The sequence below is a fragment of the Lagenorhynchus albirostris genome, chromosome 7 (genome assembly GCF_949774975.1).
Source record: "Lagenorhynchus albirostris chromosome 7, mLagAlb1.1, whole genome shotgun sequence".
In the NCBI taxonomy this organism is placed as follows: domain Eukaryota; kingdom Metazoa; phylum Chordata; class Mammalia; order Artiodactyla; family Delphinidae; genus Lagenorhynchus; species Lagenorhynchus albirostris.
Window position 1 is genome coordinate 14,055,924 of NC_083101.1, and position 18,877 is coordinate 14,074,800.

General features: G+C 40.6%; 1 protein-coding gene across 1 annotated transcript in view; it reads left to right on the forward strand.

The window, feature by feature from the left end:
- Positions 1 to 295: 295 nt before the first annotated feature.
- Positions 296 to 18,877, forward strand: part of MEGF9 (multiple EGF like domains 9) — an 83,378-nt gene continuing 64,796 nt past the window's right edge. The window contains exon 1 of the mRNA XM_060154497.1: positions 296 to 993. Coding sequence (XP_060010480.1) covers positions 399 to 993 — 595 coding nt within the window. The 5' untranslated portion in view covers positions 296 to 398. The remainder of the gene's footprint in view (positions 994 to 18,877) is intronic.

Here is an 18,877-nt window from a genome sequence, read left to right on the forward strand (position 1 = left end):
CCCGAGGCCCGCGCCCCACTCCTTGGGCAGACAAAGCCGTGGCTGCCGCTAGCCGGACCGGCTGGTGCTGTGCTCGCACCACCCTCTTCCCGCCTTAGCACCGCCCCCTCCTCTTGACGTCCTCTGATTGGCCCGCGGGGCCACAAAGAGGCCGGGAAGCGGGTGGGTCACGTGAGTTAGCGTGGCCTCCCATTGGTCGGGTCAGGCTGCCAATCGGGGAGGGCGGGCTGTCCTCGCACGGCCCGGTCTCTCCCTCCGCGCTGGGGCCCGCCCGCGGGGCCGGCCGCCTGTCAGAGGGAGGTGGCGATGGTGCGCCCGGTGGTGGTGGCGGCTGCGGCGGCTTCCCTGGTCCGAGTGCAGGGAGGAGAAGATGACTGACCGACCGACTGACTGAATGAATGAATGGCGAAGCCGAGCGCGCCATGAGGAGCCTGCCGAGCCTGGGCGGCCTCGCCCTGTTGTGCGCCGCCGCCGCCGCCGCCGCCGCCTCAGCAACCTCAGCGGGGAATGTCACCGGTGGCGGCGGGGCCACGGGGCAGGTGGACGCGTCGCCGGGCCCGGGGCTGGGGGGCGAGCCCAGTCACCCTTTCTCTAAGGCCATGGCTCCCACGGCCCAGGCCCCGAGGACCGGACCCCCGAACGCTACCGTCCACCGACCCCTGGCTGCGTCCTCTTCAGCCCAGCCCCTGGCTACCACCCCTTCTCGGGCCAGGGCCGAACCCACTCCGACCACCTTTCGGGCGCCGCTCGGCCCCTCGCCGATCACACCTCTTGCGGTGGAACGTACTGGGACCACCGCTCGGGCGACGACCAGACCCGCTCCGACCACCCTCTCGACGACCACTGGCCCAGCGCCGACCACCCCAGTAGCGACCACGGTGCCGGCGCCCACCACTCCCCCGATCCCGACTTCCATTCTCCCCGGCGGCGGCAGCAGCAGCAGCGTCCCGCCCACCCCACCTGCCACCGAGGCCCCCTCGCCGCCTCCCCCAGGTGAGTCTCAGCGCTTCCTCGCCAGCCGGACCCTCCCAGCGGCTGTCAGCCCTGGCCTCTAGCGTTGGGCTCTTGGCTGGAATGGATCATTTCTTGCCCCAAAGGTTCCCCAGATTTCGACTCTCAAGGGGAGGTCCAAGCTCCAGCTAGCCTGCCCCCCAGCCCCCAATCTGGAAAGTCTTTTGTCCCCCCCTTGGGCTGTGCGTCCTCGGGAGGGGGGCGGCTGCTGCGTGGAAAGGCATCGCACCTCCTTCCAAACAGGGCTCTTTGGCCTTTGTCAGACAGGCTGAATGGGCGCAAACTTTTGCGTTCGGTTCGCTCACCTTGCCTCTCCGCCTGGGTGATTTGGGGAAGTTTGAAAGCCAGCCCAGTACCTCCTGAAACCAACTGGTCAACACCTGAGTCTAAGGGATTCCTCCTACAGCTCCACTTTCCTTGTTCATTTCTCCTTGTTTATATAAATATCAGATGTGCATGTGACAGGTGGAAAAGATATTGAGAGGATTTTACAAACAGTAGTACAGACCACTTGAGGCCAAAAAAAAGACATTGTAATCCATGTTTTCCCTGCAAATAAATAGATTCAGTAGGTCATTTGGGGCAGGTGTGTATCTAGGTTGAGCACATTTATAAATTAGGTTAAATCCCTTCCTTGCACCATTTTTTTTTCCCTTCCTCAATTACAAGGTCAATATGTTTGGACAAATACACATTTTAAGCAGGAATGCCGGGTTTTTTCCCCCTTAAGGGGAATGTTCAGTTTTGCTGATGCTAATAAAAGCCAATTTCTGTCTGAGTCCCTGTAGAAAATAAAGCTCTTCTTCCTGCTGATTGAAGTCTTCAAGCAAAGTTAGAGACAACTTCTGTTCTTTCCCCCTTGAGATCTAAAGTGGGCCTGGAACTAAACAAATAAAACCTACCTTGTCAAGATGTTAGTCAAGAGTTTCTGAATTCCTTTGCTTTGAGTTGGGGTTTGATTTGTCCAAACCATTTTGTCTAGCTGTATTTATATTAATGGATCTCTGACCTAATTCTTAGGCTCAGTGATTTACTGTGGAGTCAGGTATGGACTTTGGACTATAATTGAATTTGTAGAGAGTTTTCCCACATGATTATGAGCCTTAATACAGTCACATCTTGGATTGGAGCTTGGCATTGACATAAGAAGGCATGCAGATTATTCACCCATAAAAAGCCAAGTTTGTATTTCTTCCAGCTTCAAGGGCTGTACTAACTAGCTGGATTTTGACTGTAACCTTTTTTGGCCTTCCTATAGAGAGATGGATATATTACTGAGAGACAGGAAGCATAGAGGTTGAGAGTATGGACTCTGGAGTCCATTCTTAGGTTTGAATCGTAGTTCTGCCCTTTATTAACTGTGTAAACTTGGGCAGGTCGCTTAACCTCTCTTCATCTGAGAAATGAAGATAATAATAGTACTTAGCTCATAGGATTGTTGTGAAAATTAAATAATTTAGTACATTTATAAAGCTTAGAACAACCGTTCCCCATGCAGAGTAACACACTGTGGGGGGGGTGTGTTAGCTATCCTTATGACTAGGTCTTCTTCTTCTTTTTTTTTTTTTTTTTTGTGGGATAGAAAGCACTTGAGAAACCTAGTAGAGACTTGTGGTGATTTTTATTTGTTTTAGTAAAATATAGTAGAAAAGGATGAATTAGATTTTCCGAAGTTTGAAACACACCGTAGTGTTTATGTAGGAAGATTGCTTATTTTGAATGGTTAGTATATAATGTCTGTGTAATTGATGTTATTTTACCTTAATAATTTTTGTATTGTTATTTTTAAATCACAAAGGTACTTTTTCATTGTGATAAAATATACATAACATAAAATTTACCATTTTAACCATTTTTAAGTGTACAGTTTAGTGGTGTTAAGTACATTCAAGTTGTACAGCCATCACTACCTTCCATCTTCAGGACTTTTTTATTTTCCCCAACTTAAACTCTGTATTCATTAAACAATAACTTCCCACCCCCAGCGCCCTAATTCCTGGTAACAACCATTCTACTTCCTGTCTCAGTGAATTTGCCTACTCCAGGTTCCTCATACAGGGGGACTCATACAGCATTTGTCGGCAAACATAACCTTTACTTGCGAAAAACAAAGAACCAGAAGTCTACAAAGGAAAGAGTGAAAGTCATTCCTTTACTGCCTCCCAGTTCCAGTCAGTTCCTAAAGGTCACTACTGTTAGCAGTTTGATCTTTTCTCAGACATTTTTCTAGGCATATATGAACATAAACACAGGGTTTTTAAAAATAGGTTTTAAAAACTCAAAATGAAATAATTATATATGTTACATATATTAATTATATATGGTTATAGCAAGTCGTAGAGTTTTGCGACTTGCTGTATCCAGTTAACGATGTATCATGGACTGTTTTTTTCATGTTAGTACCTAAGGTCTACCTTATTCTTTTCAGCAGTTGCATTTTTCGTTGTAAGTATATACCATAACTTATTTAACCAATCCCTTGTTTATGGACACTTAGATTGCTTCTGGGCTTCACTTTAAAAAGCACAGGGAAGAATGTGTTCTTGTTCAGTCCATCACGTATATATTATATTCTCTAATACTTTGGCTGGAGTTTTGTAGACTCCAAATCAATTTCAGGAGAAGTAAAGCTGGATTGAGTAATATTTGCCATCTGAGCTGTTCAAGGCTTTTAGTAACTTCCATAGACTACCATATATCTATGTCTATGATGGTCTTTGAGCAACAGAAGTTTTAGAAGGATGTCCAATTTTTGTAGCTCTCCTGCGTTTTAAATTTTTCATAGCTTGTAGTTTTCTGTGAATTCACTGTGGATTGCCCGTGTCTAGTTCTCAGAAGCTGAACTGCCTCTGTGGGCCTACTGATGGGCAATTTTAGCTTTACAGTAATGTAATCGAGTATGGCCTTTCTATCTGAGCATGGGTTTTAGTCTACTTCAAACAGTAAACGCATCTCTTTGACAGAAGGAAAACTTCTAACTGAATTTGAGAGACCTAGTTAGGTTGGTAAAGTTGGATTCTCTGGCATTTGGGAAGATGGGTACAGGGTGTTTTATTTTAATGTTCCTGTAAGGACTGAACACCATAGATAATATATTACGTGTTTGGATGGGTCTTCTAGCTGCTATTTGAATTAATAAGAATTTCTTTCAAGGAGGTCTAGCTCAGAGCTCTTGCCTGCCCCTCAATTAGGGCTGTCTTTTGTTTGTAGAGACACTGATCTGCAAACTGAAACTAATTGCCCAGCAAGCAAGCATTTTCCTCCCACAGACCTGGCAAAACATTTGACTGGTTGGCTGGGTAGGACATTTTAAGAAGGGTGAAGGCAGAAGCTGTGATACTAGAGAATAATAGTTATCAACAGTAAGAGACCGAAGAGATGACAAATGTTTGATTTTTAAAATTATGGACCTTCAGGGCTAGGTAAGACTTTAGAAGCCACTGCGTCCTAACGTGGCTCTACATTGCAAGAAACACTTCTGTGGACTTAGCTGAAATATTTCTCACTGTGGTTAACACCAGCTGATTCTGGCTCTGCCCTTTGGGGCCATACAGAGCAAGTCAGCTCTCTCTGGGCCATGACAGTTCTTCAGGGATCTGCAGACAGTGATCATGTTCCCTCTGAGTCTGGACTAAATAACTTCAGCTCCCTCAACTGTTATGTGAAATGGTTTCACATTCCCTTACTATCCTGGTTACCCCTCTTCTGGACTTTTTCAGTTTTTCTGTGTCTCTCCTGGAGTGTTGAACACAGAGCTGAACGTATTGCTCCAGATGTGCTCTAACCAGCTCATAGCAGAGAGGGCGGTTACCTTGTTCTTTCTGGATGCTGTACCACTGTTGATGTAGTTAGTTCCTAATCACAGTAGCTTTTTTAGCAGCCACATTATGTAGTTGACTCATTGAGTCCATTAAGATAGGTAAGTCTTCTTTTTTTAAAAAAAAAAACATGGAGTAGATGAGTCTTTCTTCATTCTGCACTTGGAAACTCTTGTTATTTTCTTAAATATAAACTGAGACATTTGCCAAGCATGTAAGATTTATTGTGTTAGATTCAACCCATCATTTTGGATCCCGAGTCTGTCAATGTACCCCACCCAGTTTATTCACATTCACCTACAGGGTGTTCCTATAGACAGAGTCTAAGGACAAGTTAGGGCAGGTTGTTCTTACCTCATAGGGGAGAGTACATTTATGGATGATAAAACAGTTTGGAAGGGAAGGAATAATGATTTAGATTAGTTCTCAAGGGTCTCTTCCAGCTGTAAAGTTCTGTGATGGTTTGGTACACATGATTCAGGGCACATAAATGCCCCCGAAATGAGCCTCAATCATTTATTTGTGATCTAAGTTAAGAGAATAGGCTTTTTTTCAAGCAAGTCCTAGAATTTAGAGTTTGAAAGCTCTGAACTACTATGGCATGTAAATAAAATATTGTGAATGGATTTTATTTGAAAGGAGGATTCTGGGAATTCAGGGCCCTCCTACCTATACTGGGAAACGTTTTCTTCATCCTAAAATTCTGTACAGCTAGGTTCAGCGTGTCATTTGCTTATGGTTATTTAAGAAGATACCATTCATTTTAAGGAAATAGAAATTGTTCAGGCTTCAAAGATAAGGTATGTTCATAATCTTTTATCAAAAACCTGTGGGGCTGGGTGTATTTCAGAATTTAGAATTTTTCAGATTTTAGGAAGTTAATAAATACACCCCAGTGAAGTCTAGGGCAGCATCCTGTAATCAAACACATGAAGATACTTGCAGCAAAATGCATGTATATTCACAGAGTGGGTTTTTAAAAAAGCTATAAATAGCCTTGCATTTGTTCAGGTCAGGTTTTGCTGCCAAATGAATAACAGAAAAATTTTTGGTTTTTTGGATCTTCTGGTATTTACATCAGGTCTGAGGGACTATGCATCACTGTAATAGTAATTGCAAACACATTTAGTACTTACTATGCTACAGGTACTGTTCTAAGTGCCTTACATATGTTACCTTACTTAATCCTCACAACAGTTAGGTATAATTGAGTTAGGTACTATTACTATCTTCATTTTATAGATAAGGAAACTGAGACTCAGAGAAGCCCAGCTATGGTGGAGCCTAGATTCAAGCCCAGCCTTTGTGGTTCCAGAATCCATATTATTGGCATTTAAAGAAATAGTTACATAGAGGATAAGAGAAGGAAACCATTTTGCTAAAAATATTTGCCCTTGGATACTAGTCTGAAAAATTTTCACCTGTTCTTTGGCATTTACTCTCTTCATTCTCTTGTGAGCTATTTAGTCACCTCCTCAAAATTTCTGTTTTACAATGTTGTACAATTATAGCTCTAACTCTTCCTTTGATTAGGTTCTAATATGGTCTGTGATAGGGAGGACTGTCTGTAGTCTTTTTAGGGCTAGGCCCAGGGACTACTCAAATTCACTCTATCTTATTCCTGGCCTGAGTGCCTAGCTTTCTGCAGAAATTCCTTAGTCTGATTAGTTTCTGGAACAGCACAGTTAAACTCTAAAGCATTAGTTTCAAATCTACTGAATTATGTCCCCAGGAAGCCTTCTGGCTAGTTGAAAATTTACACATTGAAATAATCTAACTAGGTCTTTTTATCTTGATTTTTTATAAAGATCCATAAAATTAAAGTGAGCATTACTTTTCATCTCAGCATTGCTAAGCATGTGTATATTAACTTCCAGACATCTTGGCACCCTTATAAAAAGAATAGAAGAAAAGTATCATGGTGCTGTTTTTACTGATGGGTAGATTATGGGTAGAGAGATTACTGCTCTAGGGCACTTAATAGATCAGAAGAGAATAGAAATATAAGATCTGTTTGGCTGAAAGACAGTGTTAGATGATATTTTTAGTTAAAAATAGCTTTAATTCATGCTTTTTGCCTTGATCTTTATTTTTGTTTGTTTTCTTTACATATAATATAAACATCTTTAATACTAATGTTGAGATTATGTTATAGGTATCTCTTCTTGGTCACTTAGTCTTTTTTTCAAGTATGCGTTTTGGTGTATCTGTTTTTCACTAGAAACAACTACCCTAACTGCACTGGTAACTTTGAAGGGAGATATTTTAAAAATTGTCATGAAAAAGATAAAGATTATGTCTGGATACATGTGTGTTTGAATCACAGTAAAGGTTTACTCAGCTCTTTTTAACTGTATCTATTTAAGTACATGTGATAAATGTGTGTCAGAATAATTCCTCTAGTAATGCCACTGTTCCACAGATAAGTATTACTGTCTGAAAAATCTTTCCCTATTACTTTTTCTTCATTAAAATAAAATCTTCTGTTCTCCTTGCTCATTTTTTTTCACTTTAAGCTCCTCTGTATGTTCTTCTTACTCCTGTCTCTTATTCTTGGACCCATCCATTCTTTCATGTTCTTTAAGGAACCAAATTATCCTCTCTACTTAACAATTTCCCATTTGTCCTCCTTCAATGCCTCCTCAAAGCCTAATTCTTCCAAGAAGTCTTTCCAGGGGAACAAAAGGTCCTTGAAGACGTTCTGGTAACAGGGTGCACAGGGTTGAACACTTTGCACTCAGAACAAAACCTGTCTTTCTTTGTGACTTTGACTTTTTCCCTATGAATTTGTTTTTAAAGTCTGTTTAATTTAGATTATTAAGCCCACTTGATAAGAAAATGTCATAGTTTATACAATATTCAGGATATGGTATTAATTCTTTCTTTTAGAAAAAAATGAAAGAAAAGATTTTCTTTTTGTTCTGGCTCTTCTTTATTGACCAGCTTTTGTTTTTGTTTTTTGTTTTTTTTCCTTCTCCTGAGGAACAATACAGAAAAAAAAAACCTGCCATAACAGAAGTTATCTGCCTCCAAAAAAAAAAAAAAATCCAGTACTTTGAATAAGTAGCAAATTTCTTTTTCTATTTATGAATAATATGAGCTGTTTTTGTTGGGTAGGTGTATTTGGGCTAAATAGCAATATAAAAGGTTTAATTTGGTTGAGAAGCAAATATTAGATCTTTTGAATGACAGAATTTCCCCTGTAGAAATCTAATTAAAGTCAATAGTGAACAGAGTGCTTCTAATAATTAACAAGTGTGCAGTGCTTTACGGTTTACAAGGTGCTCTTAGAATCTCCGAGACTTTGGCATCTATATTTTGTAGATTTCTGGGTATTATATGAGTCAGTAAAACCTCAGGTTCTGACCTCTGTTGGTACTTATGTTGGTGAATATAGACGAAAACTTTATAGGTTTTTGGTGGGCTTCACATTTGGTATTTTGTATTTCAAACTGTTGTCTTGGGGAACTAAGATCCCACAAGCCGCATGGTGTGGCCAAAAAAAAAAAAAAAAGAAATCAAACTGTTGTCTTTTCTTTTCCTTTTTATTTTACTTATTTATTTTTTGTCTGCATTGAGTCTTCGTTGCTGTGCGTGGGCTTTCTCTAGTTGCCGCCAGCGGGGGCTACTCTTTGCTGTGCGCAGACTTCTCATTGCGGTGGCTTCTCTTGTTGTGGAGCATGGGCTCTAGGCCCATGGGCTTCTGTAGTTGTGGCACGTGGGCTCAGTAGTTGTGGCTCACGGGTTCTAGAGGTCAGGCTTAGTAGTTGTGGCGCACGGGCTTAGTTGCTCCGTGGCATGTGGGATCTTCCCCAGCCAGGGATCGAATCTGTGTCCCCCGCATTGGCAGGCGGATACTTAACCACTGTGCCACCAGGGAAGTCCCAAACTGTTGTCCTTTAAGTTTATTTTGTTGAATGTAAATCTTTGACTGGTTTAGCTGCCCATATTTACGGGATGGAAAAATAGCATTTTGGGAAGAGGATTGCTTACTTTTATATTTTATTTCCTAAGTACTATATGGGGCTGAATGTTATGGAAAGAGCCCAGTAATAATTGAAAGTAAATGGTGATGGAGGTAGCAACGCAAACTACAGAACTTGATTGGGAGAACTCATGTAAATTTCATTTCTTCAGATGGAAATATTATTTACTTCTTTCCTAGTGTAGGAATCTGTTTGGAATTATTTTAACATACTTGTTCTGTTGCCTCAAATCAGTGTGAGTATCAAAGGAACTTGGTACTTTCTCACCTCTCATTACCAATCTAATATTTAACGCTCTGGGAGGAAAGGTAATTAATGTTAACTGAGCACCTATTATATGCCTAATTACCTACCAGGATTTTTTTTTTTTTACTTACATCATGTTATTTAATTCTTAGACAAAGCAGTAGTTAAATATTATTATCCTTACTTTATGGGTGGCAAATACTGAGGTTCAGAAAGAGAAAGCAGCTTGCTCAAGCTGTCAGGCTTACGAAGTCCATGAGGGCAGGGACTTCTGTTTGTTCTGTTCACAATTGTATCCCCAGCATCCAGCCCAAAATAGATTCTGAATAAAAATTTAAGGATTGAATGAGTGAAGAAGAAGGAGTGGTTTGTAGCTACACTAGATGTGTAGTGTATTCTTGAGGAAAATAATGTAATCTCATGGCCTTTTCCTTAGTTTAGAAATGAACTTTTCTCCTTTTCTCCATTACTCATAGGAATAGTATGAGAACCTACTTAGGCAAGTGGAGTTCTTTGAGATCTAGCAAATTACATTAATTATTCATTTTTTGTTACATAACTTTGTCCCTTCTATTTTTCTTAAAGGAAGAACAGCAATATACAGATGTACATCTGATGCCTTTTGTAGAAAAAGTAGCTAAAGTTGGAAAAGCAGAGCCCTTGTATGTAAGACATGGGACCCTAAGGTCTTTCACAATTCTCTTACTGGTTCTGTAATCTTGGGCAAGTAATTTCATCTGTAAAATGAGAGAGGCTAGATTTGTTGTTTCTAAACTGTATTATTTGGGAAGCCAGGGTTCCTTAGATGTGTTTGGGAGCCAGTATAGGGACTCAGGAGGCCAAGTGGGTCTACTTCTGGGCCCTCCACCCCCACCCTCACCTCACACCCCCACATCACTGCCCACACTTTAATCAGCTCCACTCTCATCTGGTTTATATATTGGGTTTGTTTTTTTCAGTAGAGATATTTGAAATGGAATTTTTGTACTCTAAAATTCTATGATAAAGAAATTATGGTAATCTCTGAACTATTATGCATCTATTAAAATGCTTACATTATGTTAAGTAGCGGTATACATAGAAGGAGAGAAATACACCAAAATATTAAGTGGCTAAAGCTAAGTGATGGGATTATGGGTCTTTTTAATTTCCTTCTCTGTGTTTCTTTGGATTTTCCAAGTTTTTTTTTCAATGAATGTATCCAGTTTTAATTTTACAGTCATAAATATAAATGAATAACATAAAAAATGAATAAAAAGTTATGATAAGCTTGATAAGCCTCCACTTATATGAGATCAACTCAGGTGATATTACCCCAGGCCACTTTCTAATTTCTGCGATTGACTCACCAGTTTTGATCTGCATCAGAGATATTTGCTTAGTCTCAGTGAGTTGTGGTTCTGAAGAAAGGAGATTGCTGAAGACAATACCCAAGAAAGGAAACTCTTCCTGACACCTGACAAATCAGGGTAGTGAAGACACATCTAAGATTTGGTACTTTTAGGGAAGGTTTAACTAAGATCTTAGCAGAGGCTGAAAACAGAGCTGATTCTTTATCCATTTCATTCTGTCTAGGGAATTTAAAGCATGAACTTAAAAGTTAATTAAAGTAGGTTTTTGAAATAGATCTTGTTTAAATTGTGCAGAATTTGAATTCATGACATTGTTCACAGGCTTTACCAATAGATGGTCTTTGGTTATCTCTTCCTTTAAAGATACAGAGCTCCCAAAAGTTTGGTTTCAGTCTATCCATATGTTTTTCAATTAGATCAGATGGGATTGCTTTTATACTGGTAATACAACAGCTGTTCTATATGATATCCTTGCCAGGGAGACAGCTAAGCTCTTAGGGAAGGGGAAATATATTCAGTTGGAAAAAGGAATGTATTCTGCCTAGTCACGGGGAAAATGATAAGGGGTAGGAATGTTTTCAACCTGGCTGGAGAACGTTAAATAACCTTTATTTAGTATATTTATTTAGTATATTTATAAATAAATAACCTTTATTTAAACCTTTATTTAGATTTTACACTCTTTAAATAACTGATTTTGGAAACTTGTTTCAGTCTTGCATGCTTCCTAGAAACTGGCATATTACCAGGGATCTTATTAGATTTTTATTGTTTATTTTTTAAAATCTATAGTTTTTAAAAATATTTATTTTATTTATTATTATTATTTTTGGCTGCATTGGGTCTTCATTGCTGCACATGGGACCCCTCTAGTTGCAGTGAGCAGGGGCTACTCTCCGTTGTGCTGAGCAGGCTTCTCATTGCAGTGGCTTCTCTTGTTGCAGAGCACGGGCTCTAGGCGCGCGGGCTTCAGTAGTTGTGGCACGAGGGCTCAGTAGTTGTGGCTCGGGGCTCTAGAGAGCAGGCTCAGTAGTTGTGACGCACAGGGCCAGTTGCTCCATGGCATGTGGGATCTTCCCGGACCAGGGCTCGAACTCGTGTCCCCTGCATTGGCAGACGGGTTCCCAACCACTGTGCCACCAGGGAAGCCCAAAAAGCTATAGTTTTTATTCGATGTATGTGAGCAAAAAGAAGAGGTTATGAGTAACACTGTTAATTGTAAGGAGAACATCATATTCTCTAGTTCCTTTTAATTTTTTATTTATTTTTTTTGCGGTACGCTGGCCTCTCACTGTTCTGGCCTCTCCCGTTGCGGAGCACAGGCTCCGGACGCGCAGGCTCAGCGGCCATGGCTCACGGGCCCAGCCACTCCGCGGAATCTGGTATCTTCCCGGACCGGGGCACGAACCCGTGTCCCCTGCATCGTTAGGCGGACTCTCAAACATTGTGCCACCAGGGAAGCCCTAGTTCCTTTTAATTTTAGAAATGGTCTTTAAAAATGAAATTCTTTTAAACATATTCTAGGGAAAGTTGTCTCCTCTGAAGGAAATTGCATGAACCGAGTAGCTTTTTTAGGTTCTCTTCAGCCCTGTCTGCTGTTTATAGGGATGAAATGGCAGTTTGGGAAGGGTTAACGGTAATAATGAGGGAAAAGATGGAATGCTTCGTATTCCAGCGTGTTTATCCTGTTTTATATCTGTATTGAGGCTTGATTAGAGGAAGGCATTGGGCTTTTTTTGCTGTAGATTTCTCATTTGACTTTATATTCCTTATAACTCTACAGCGTGTTTTGATTACCTGTTCTATATGAACTGCTTTAACAAGGTAGCCCCACCATCCCTTGATGTTGTGTGGGTGAATGAATGGTTATAAAGTGTACCAAAACCACAAAGCAAGCTAGCTGTTGGGTATTTATTATTATACTGAATTGTTGGTGTATTGCCTACAAACCTATCCTGTTCAACTGGTTTTAGTTTTTAAGTTAGTTTGTTGCTTCAACTTGTCCACAAAGGCAGGGCTGAATGGTCCAGCTAATCAGTGGAATAGCAAGCAGTCAGAAGAAATAAATTCGTCTTTCTTTTCATTCACTTTGTAAGTTCCGGAGCACATTTTTTTTTAATGGCTCTGTGACTTAGTTTCTCTAACTATAAAATGAGACCTGTTACATGCACAGACACAGGGCAAGTCACATAATCTGCCTGGGCTACTATACTGTTGTCAGTAACATGAGTATAATAGTACCAACCTAATAGGGTTCTTGAGTGTTGACCTAGAATTCAAACCCAGCTCTGGCTGACTTAAAAGTCTGTGTTTTGCTTTTTTTTTTCTTTTGACTAAACTGTGCTGCGTTGCCAAAGCAGATGGGAGTAGCAGAAAATGAAATGAAGCATTCAGTGGTTACAGAGCACATTTTGGGTTCCATTTTTGTTGCCTTCCCTAGCCTCCCAGAGCCTCCACCAGCAAGCCCATACATTGTCCTTCTCAGCGCTTGTTCTGAATTACACAGTTTTGACTCAGGTTTGATTTCAGTAGCTGCTGTGAAAATCAAAATTAAATCAAAGAGTGTTTCTCAGAGGTAGATATGGGTGTGGAGTGGAGGTAGGGAGAGGAGATAATGGTAGAAATTAGCTGAGGGTAAGCAGGTAGACTACATGTAAATGTAAAGCAGAACCTAACAGTAACTATGAGATTGTCTACTCAGCGCCAGAAGGATCGGGGCTAACAGAGACAATGTGATGCTTATTAGCATTTGGCAAGAAATACCACACACTGCAAAATGATAGTATTGATTGTTCTTGACTTGACAATAAAACCTTTCATCTTTAACTTAATATGGACTCTAGATGAAGATGCTGGTGCACAACAACATGTTGTAAAAAGTGGCAGGTGATATTTGATTATACAAGTCATAGAAGAATCTCAGACTTGCAAATGTGATTCATACTTCTGCCAGTCACCCGAGGATGCATTCCCCCTCCCCATTTTATAAACTTCCCTTCTCACTGAAGGGCTAGTTGTCTCTCAGATCAGACAAGGAGAAGCTATTATTTCAAGTATAGAACCAACCTCTTCTGATCCAGTTGCAAACATATTGACAGATGATATACACAATGTTGGAGGATTTGATTTAGAATCAAATAGCTTCAGTTTGTATGGCATCAGGACTCAACAGTAACAATGTATAATATATTATTACATCCTGCAAGTGCACAAGTACTGTGGTCAAGTGGAACTATATAACTATAGCTGTGGAGAATACACATATAGTGCAAAACCTGGTCACATCAGTCTCCTAGTTAATAATTTAATACAATATTTATACTTTAAGATAATTCTCCTGTGTGTTCACCATGAGTGACCCCAGTGCGTAATGCTCAAGTTTCCCAATGTGATTTAAAACTTCTCTGTAATCTGCCTCTGTCCTCATTTCCTACCACCCCTCTCCTTGTGCTTTAAACTCCAACAGAATCAGATTGCTTGTATTTACCCCAAAATATCATGGTTATTACATCATCAATATTACTAATAAAACAATTATCTGTGGAGGTTTTACTCTGTGTGAGGTACTAAGAGCTTTAAATGAATTATCATCACCTTGTTTAATTCTCAAAAGAACCTGGAATAAATATGTATTATTATCTCCATTTTACTAAGCAGGAGTTGAGGTTTGAGAGTTTAAATACATTGAATTAGGTCTCACAGCTAGTAAAATGTAGAACCTTGATTCAAATTTAGATATCTCTAGCCTGAGAGGCTCCTCTCTTAATCACTAAGCTAACTGGCCTCTCGTTTACTTTGCTTCTGCTCCTCCCTCAGCCTGGAATGCCCTTCTCTTCAGTTTTAATACAGGCCTTAAAGCAGAAATGAATGCTTGTTGATTTAATCAGAAATGGACTTTACTAAAAGATTGTTAAAGAGTTCACAGAATCTCCAGGGGAACCAAGTTCAGGACATGGAGCTAGAGATAAGGCCCAGTCATACACAGAGAGGTGCACTGAATATGCCACTGCCATCACCATTGAGCATTAGATGCTCTACTGCCACTTGTCATACTGCAGCCATCACCCCCTCTGCCACCAGAGAAGGGCCTCATGCTCATTCCTTAGGATCATTAGTTTCTAATTACAAGCCAGATGAGGGTGCTTGTGCTTACTGGGGCCTCAGTCACTTGCTCATGCCCTGGATGTAGGGGAGGCAGGGAAAACAATAATCTGGCATTGTGAACCTTTGTGGTGGGATAGCAAGCCTTAAAAGATGGAGAATTTCCCAGAATACGAAGGAATTAGCAGGATGCCAAAAAGAATGACAGATGTCTAGTCTACCATATCCCTTTCTTTTACCTGAGAAACTTATTTGTCCTTGAGAAACATCATCCATGCAGCCTCTCATACTGTTTTACCTTATACGTTCTAATATTACTGTACATATTTTTTGATTACTTGCTTTTTAAGGATTCTTGTTTTAAGTATTACTTTTTAATGTAACTGACTCCTCTATAACCTATTCTCAAGTAGCTCATAGGCTATGTCTTATTGATGTTTGTACTGTCTAACATCTACCTACCTAGGATCGTGTTCAGCATTCAGCACATAGTAAGTACTCAATAAAAAGCTGAACTGAATTGAGGCATAAATCCTCCCTGCCCACCACCACTAGAATGTAAGTTCCACAAGGGCAGGGATGTTTGTATTTGTCTCTCTTTCTGTTTTCTTTTTTTTAAACCACTGTCTCCCCAGCACCTAGATTAATTACTAACATGTACTGGGACCTCAGGAAGTGTTTATAGAATAAATGAATACTCCTAAATAGTACATTCTTTATTTCTGGGAATGATGCTGTCAGAAAAGCCTTTGAATGTGAATGGTAGATTCAAAGCACTGTATCATAATTTACAACTAGACCACATACAGTATGAAGCCAGAAACTGCCTTGTTCATCTCTAGTTACCTCTTCCTCCTATCCAGGAGCATAACCAGAAAAGGGCAGTTAGGAATTCTTTCCCAGACCTACCACCATAGTCACTAGCCACAAAAATGGCCTAAAGTACAATACCTGCTTGACATGAAATCTTTTTTGTCTCCTTTTGTATAACCAACTATGTCTTGATAGATGCAGTCTATACTGGGAAGAAAAGGCTTTTAGGCAAACTGTCTTGTATGCTGTTTTAAAAAGTTTAATAACCCAGGGTGGTAGCATTTCATTTTGAGGAAATGAAGACCCATAATTGTGGAATGATTTACACATGGGTAGTGGAGTGGCAGAAATGTACTATATGTAGACCAGAGTTCTGTAGCTTTTAGAGGTTAGCTTTTTGGAGCGACACAAGCATAATTATGTCAAGCTGAAAGAGAACTTTTGTTCAAGCGAACTGAAGAATTATTGTTATGTGGAAACTATCAGCTCTGGAGCCAGGTTTGAATAATTTTTCTACAACTTACTTATTGTGTGACCTTGGGATGTGTCTCAATTTCCTCATCTGTGAAATGGGCATAATAATAGCATCTACCTCACAGGGTTATTACAAGGATTAAATGATAACATGTGAAGTACTTAGAATGCCTGGCATAAGTAGGCCTTCTAAATATTAGCTGTTCTTTTCATTTTTATATTTTGAATACCCATTTACTTATTGTAATGCTACTGACAATCTTTTTAATTCTTCACTACCGCTAATCCTTTCCATTCTGAATTAGTAGTATCACCCCATTTTACAAAGAACCTGAGCTTGAGATGAGGTTAAGTTGTTTGCTCAATTGGCATTTCTTTGCAGTGTGTGGTATTTCTTCCAAGCTTTCACAGAGCTTGGAAATACTAGTTAGCTGGAATTCAAACCAAGATCTCTCCTTTTTGGAAGTGCTTTCCATCATGGCAAAATAGTATGCTAAAAGTAGATTGTGCCCTATTGTATCCTTCTAACCCCTGTTAGTTTTTTTTTGTTTGTTTGTTTGTTTGATTGTTTTTTTGGCCGCACCGCCTGGCATGCGGGATCTTAGTTCCCCAACTGGGGGTTAAACCTGTGCCCCCTGCAGTGGAAGCATGGAGTCCTAACCACTGGACCACCAGGGAAGTCCCCATAACTCCTGTTAGTTTTAATGCCTTTTTTTCCCCTGCCACCTTCACTCTCTTTCCTGACTTGTAGTCATTGTTTTTCTGTCCATACGGTAGGTCTGTGTACTGCCCTCTTTGGTGTTCTTCTTGATTCTTTTTGTAGTAGAAAGTATGTATTTTATTTGAAAGACCAAAGCATATCCTCACATACTACTATGACTGTTCATTTTAATTTCACTTTCATTTTTTTGTTAGCTTAATTGATCTGTACAGTGGATTGTTGCCAGGAAAGAAGACGTAGTGTTATGAGTCAGATGAGTAATTTTATACATTAGCCAGGGTGGCGTTTAAGGACAAATAGAATACGCCCAACTGAGGGCCATTTCAGCTGGTGCAACAGGTGAAACACAAGATTGTCAGAAATAGAGACAGTAACAAATAATGATATTGAGTTGCTACAAAAGCTTTGCAGCTTAGTAAAGTACTTTTCTGTGCATTAATCATTGTTTAACTTGTGCATTAATTAATTAATTTTTTAAAAAAGCATACCCTTTTCCCTATTACTTAAATAAAAGTGAATGCAAAGTCTTAAGCTGAACCATCTAGTGAAACACAGGTGAAGGCCAGTTTTAGCATGGTGAGACCCCCCCACCCCCCAAAAAAAAACAAGTGAAAAAGGATCTGAAATCTTGTCTGATTAACAGTGAAAGGAAAGAAGGAAGGAAGGGAGGGAGGGGAAAGGAGGAAGAAAAGAGAGAGAGAAATTAGAAACGGACTCCAGACATTTGTTGCAAAAAAAAAGTTTACTTAAACTTAGTTTGAGAGAATTCTTTTTCTTAGCATATGGTCTTTCTTGTTAACAACAGTCGTTTTAACAATTTATCAGAAAGTAAGCATTTCTCTTTGCTATATTTCTTTTGGTTGATAATCTCATATAATAGATCACTCGTTTAGAAAATCAGTGATTAAGTAGTCTTCAGGGAATAAAGCCACAAGTGTCACAAGCTGTTACTTTGTACTTCCTTATTGCTTAACCAATCTGCAATGGTATCTTCCTCTTTTCTTTGCTTCCTTTCTTCCCTCCCTCCCTCCCTCTCTCTCTCTCCCCCTTTCTTTTTTTCCTCCCTCCCTCCCTCCCTCCCTCTCTTTCTCTCTCTCTCTCTTTTCTTCCTCCTTTCCCCTCCCTCCCTTCCTTCCTTCTTTCCTTTCACTGTTAATCAGACAAGATTTCAGATCCTTTTTCACTTGTTTTTTTTTGGGGGGTGGGCGGGTCTCACCATGCTAAAACTGGCCTTCACCTGTGTTTCACTAGATGGTTCAGCTTAAGACTTTGCATCCACTTTTATTTAAGTAATAGGGAAAAGGGTATGCTTTTTAAAAAAATTAATTAATTTTTGGCTGAGTCGGGTCTTTGTTGCTGGACACAGGCTTTCTCTAGTTGCCGTGAGTGGGGGCTACTCCTCGTTGCGGTGGCTTGTCTTGTTGAGGAGCAAGGGCTCGAGGTATGCGGGCTTCAGTAGTTGTGGCTCGCAGGCTCTAGAGCGCAGGCTCAGTAGTTGTGGCGCACGGGCTTAGTTGCTCCGCAGCATGTGGGATCTTCCCGGACCAGGGCTCGAACCAGTGTCCCCTGCATTGGCAAGCGGATTCTTAACCACGGCGCCACCAGGGAAACCCAAAGGGTATGCTTTTGTCAATAAGTTTACATTGGGCTTTCTATGTTAACAAAATAAGGTTCTTTTATTCATCTATCTGATCGTAGTTAATCACTTGCTATGCACCTACTGCTGGACTGGATAGATGCAAGAGAGACAAATGAGATGTGTTTTCTGTCCTTGAGAGCATAGTGGAGGATACAGAAAGTCAGACTACAGATGGATAAGTTCCACCATAGTGGTATGCATGTGCTACGGGAGCAAAGAGAGGACTCCTCACCCAGACTTTTGCCGGGGCGGGGGGTGAAAGATGATGTCCTTTCTGGAGGAAGTTTTCTCTGAGCTGAGTCTTAAGAAAAAATAGGAATTAGCCAAGCGGAGGAGGGGGAGGACACTCCAGGAAAAGGGACCTACACATGAAAAGTATGGAGGTAAGAAAGCACGTGCACGGGCTGTTCAGGGAACTGAAGTCCTGGGTGGCTCCAGTAGGAAAGGTGAGCATATGTGAGTGTAGAATGGGGAATGGTGAGAGTTGAGGCTGGAACAGCTGGCACTTGTCAGATCATGACGTGCTTTATGTGTCATGCTCAGAAATTTATTCTAAAAGCAGCAAAGAGCTCTAAGCCCTGAAGTGATATGGTAAGTTTGAGTTTTAGATCAGTATGGGAACTGCAGGGCACTTTTAAAAGTGATCCCCAGCAAAGATGATTAGAGGCCCCGCTAAATCTTTCCCATCATTAATTTTGGATTAAAGGGTTTAAATG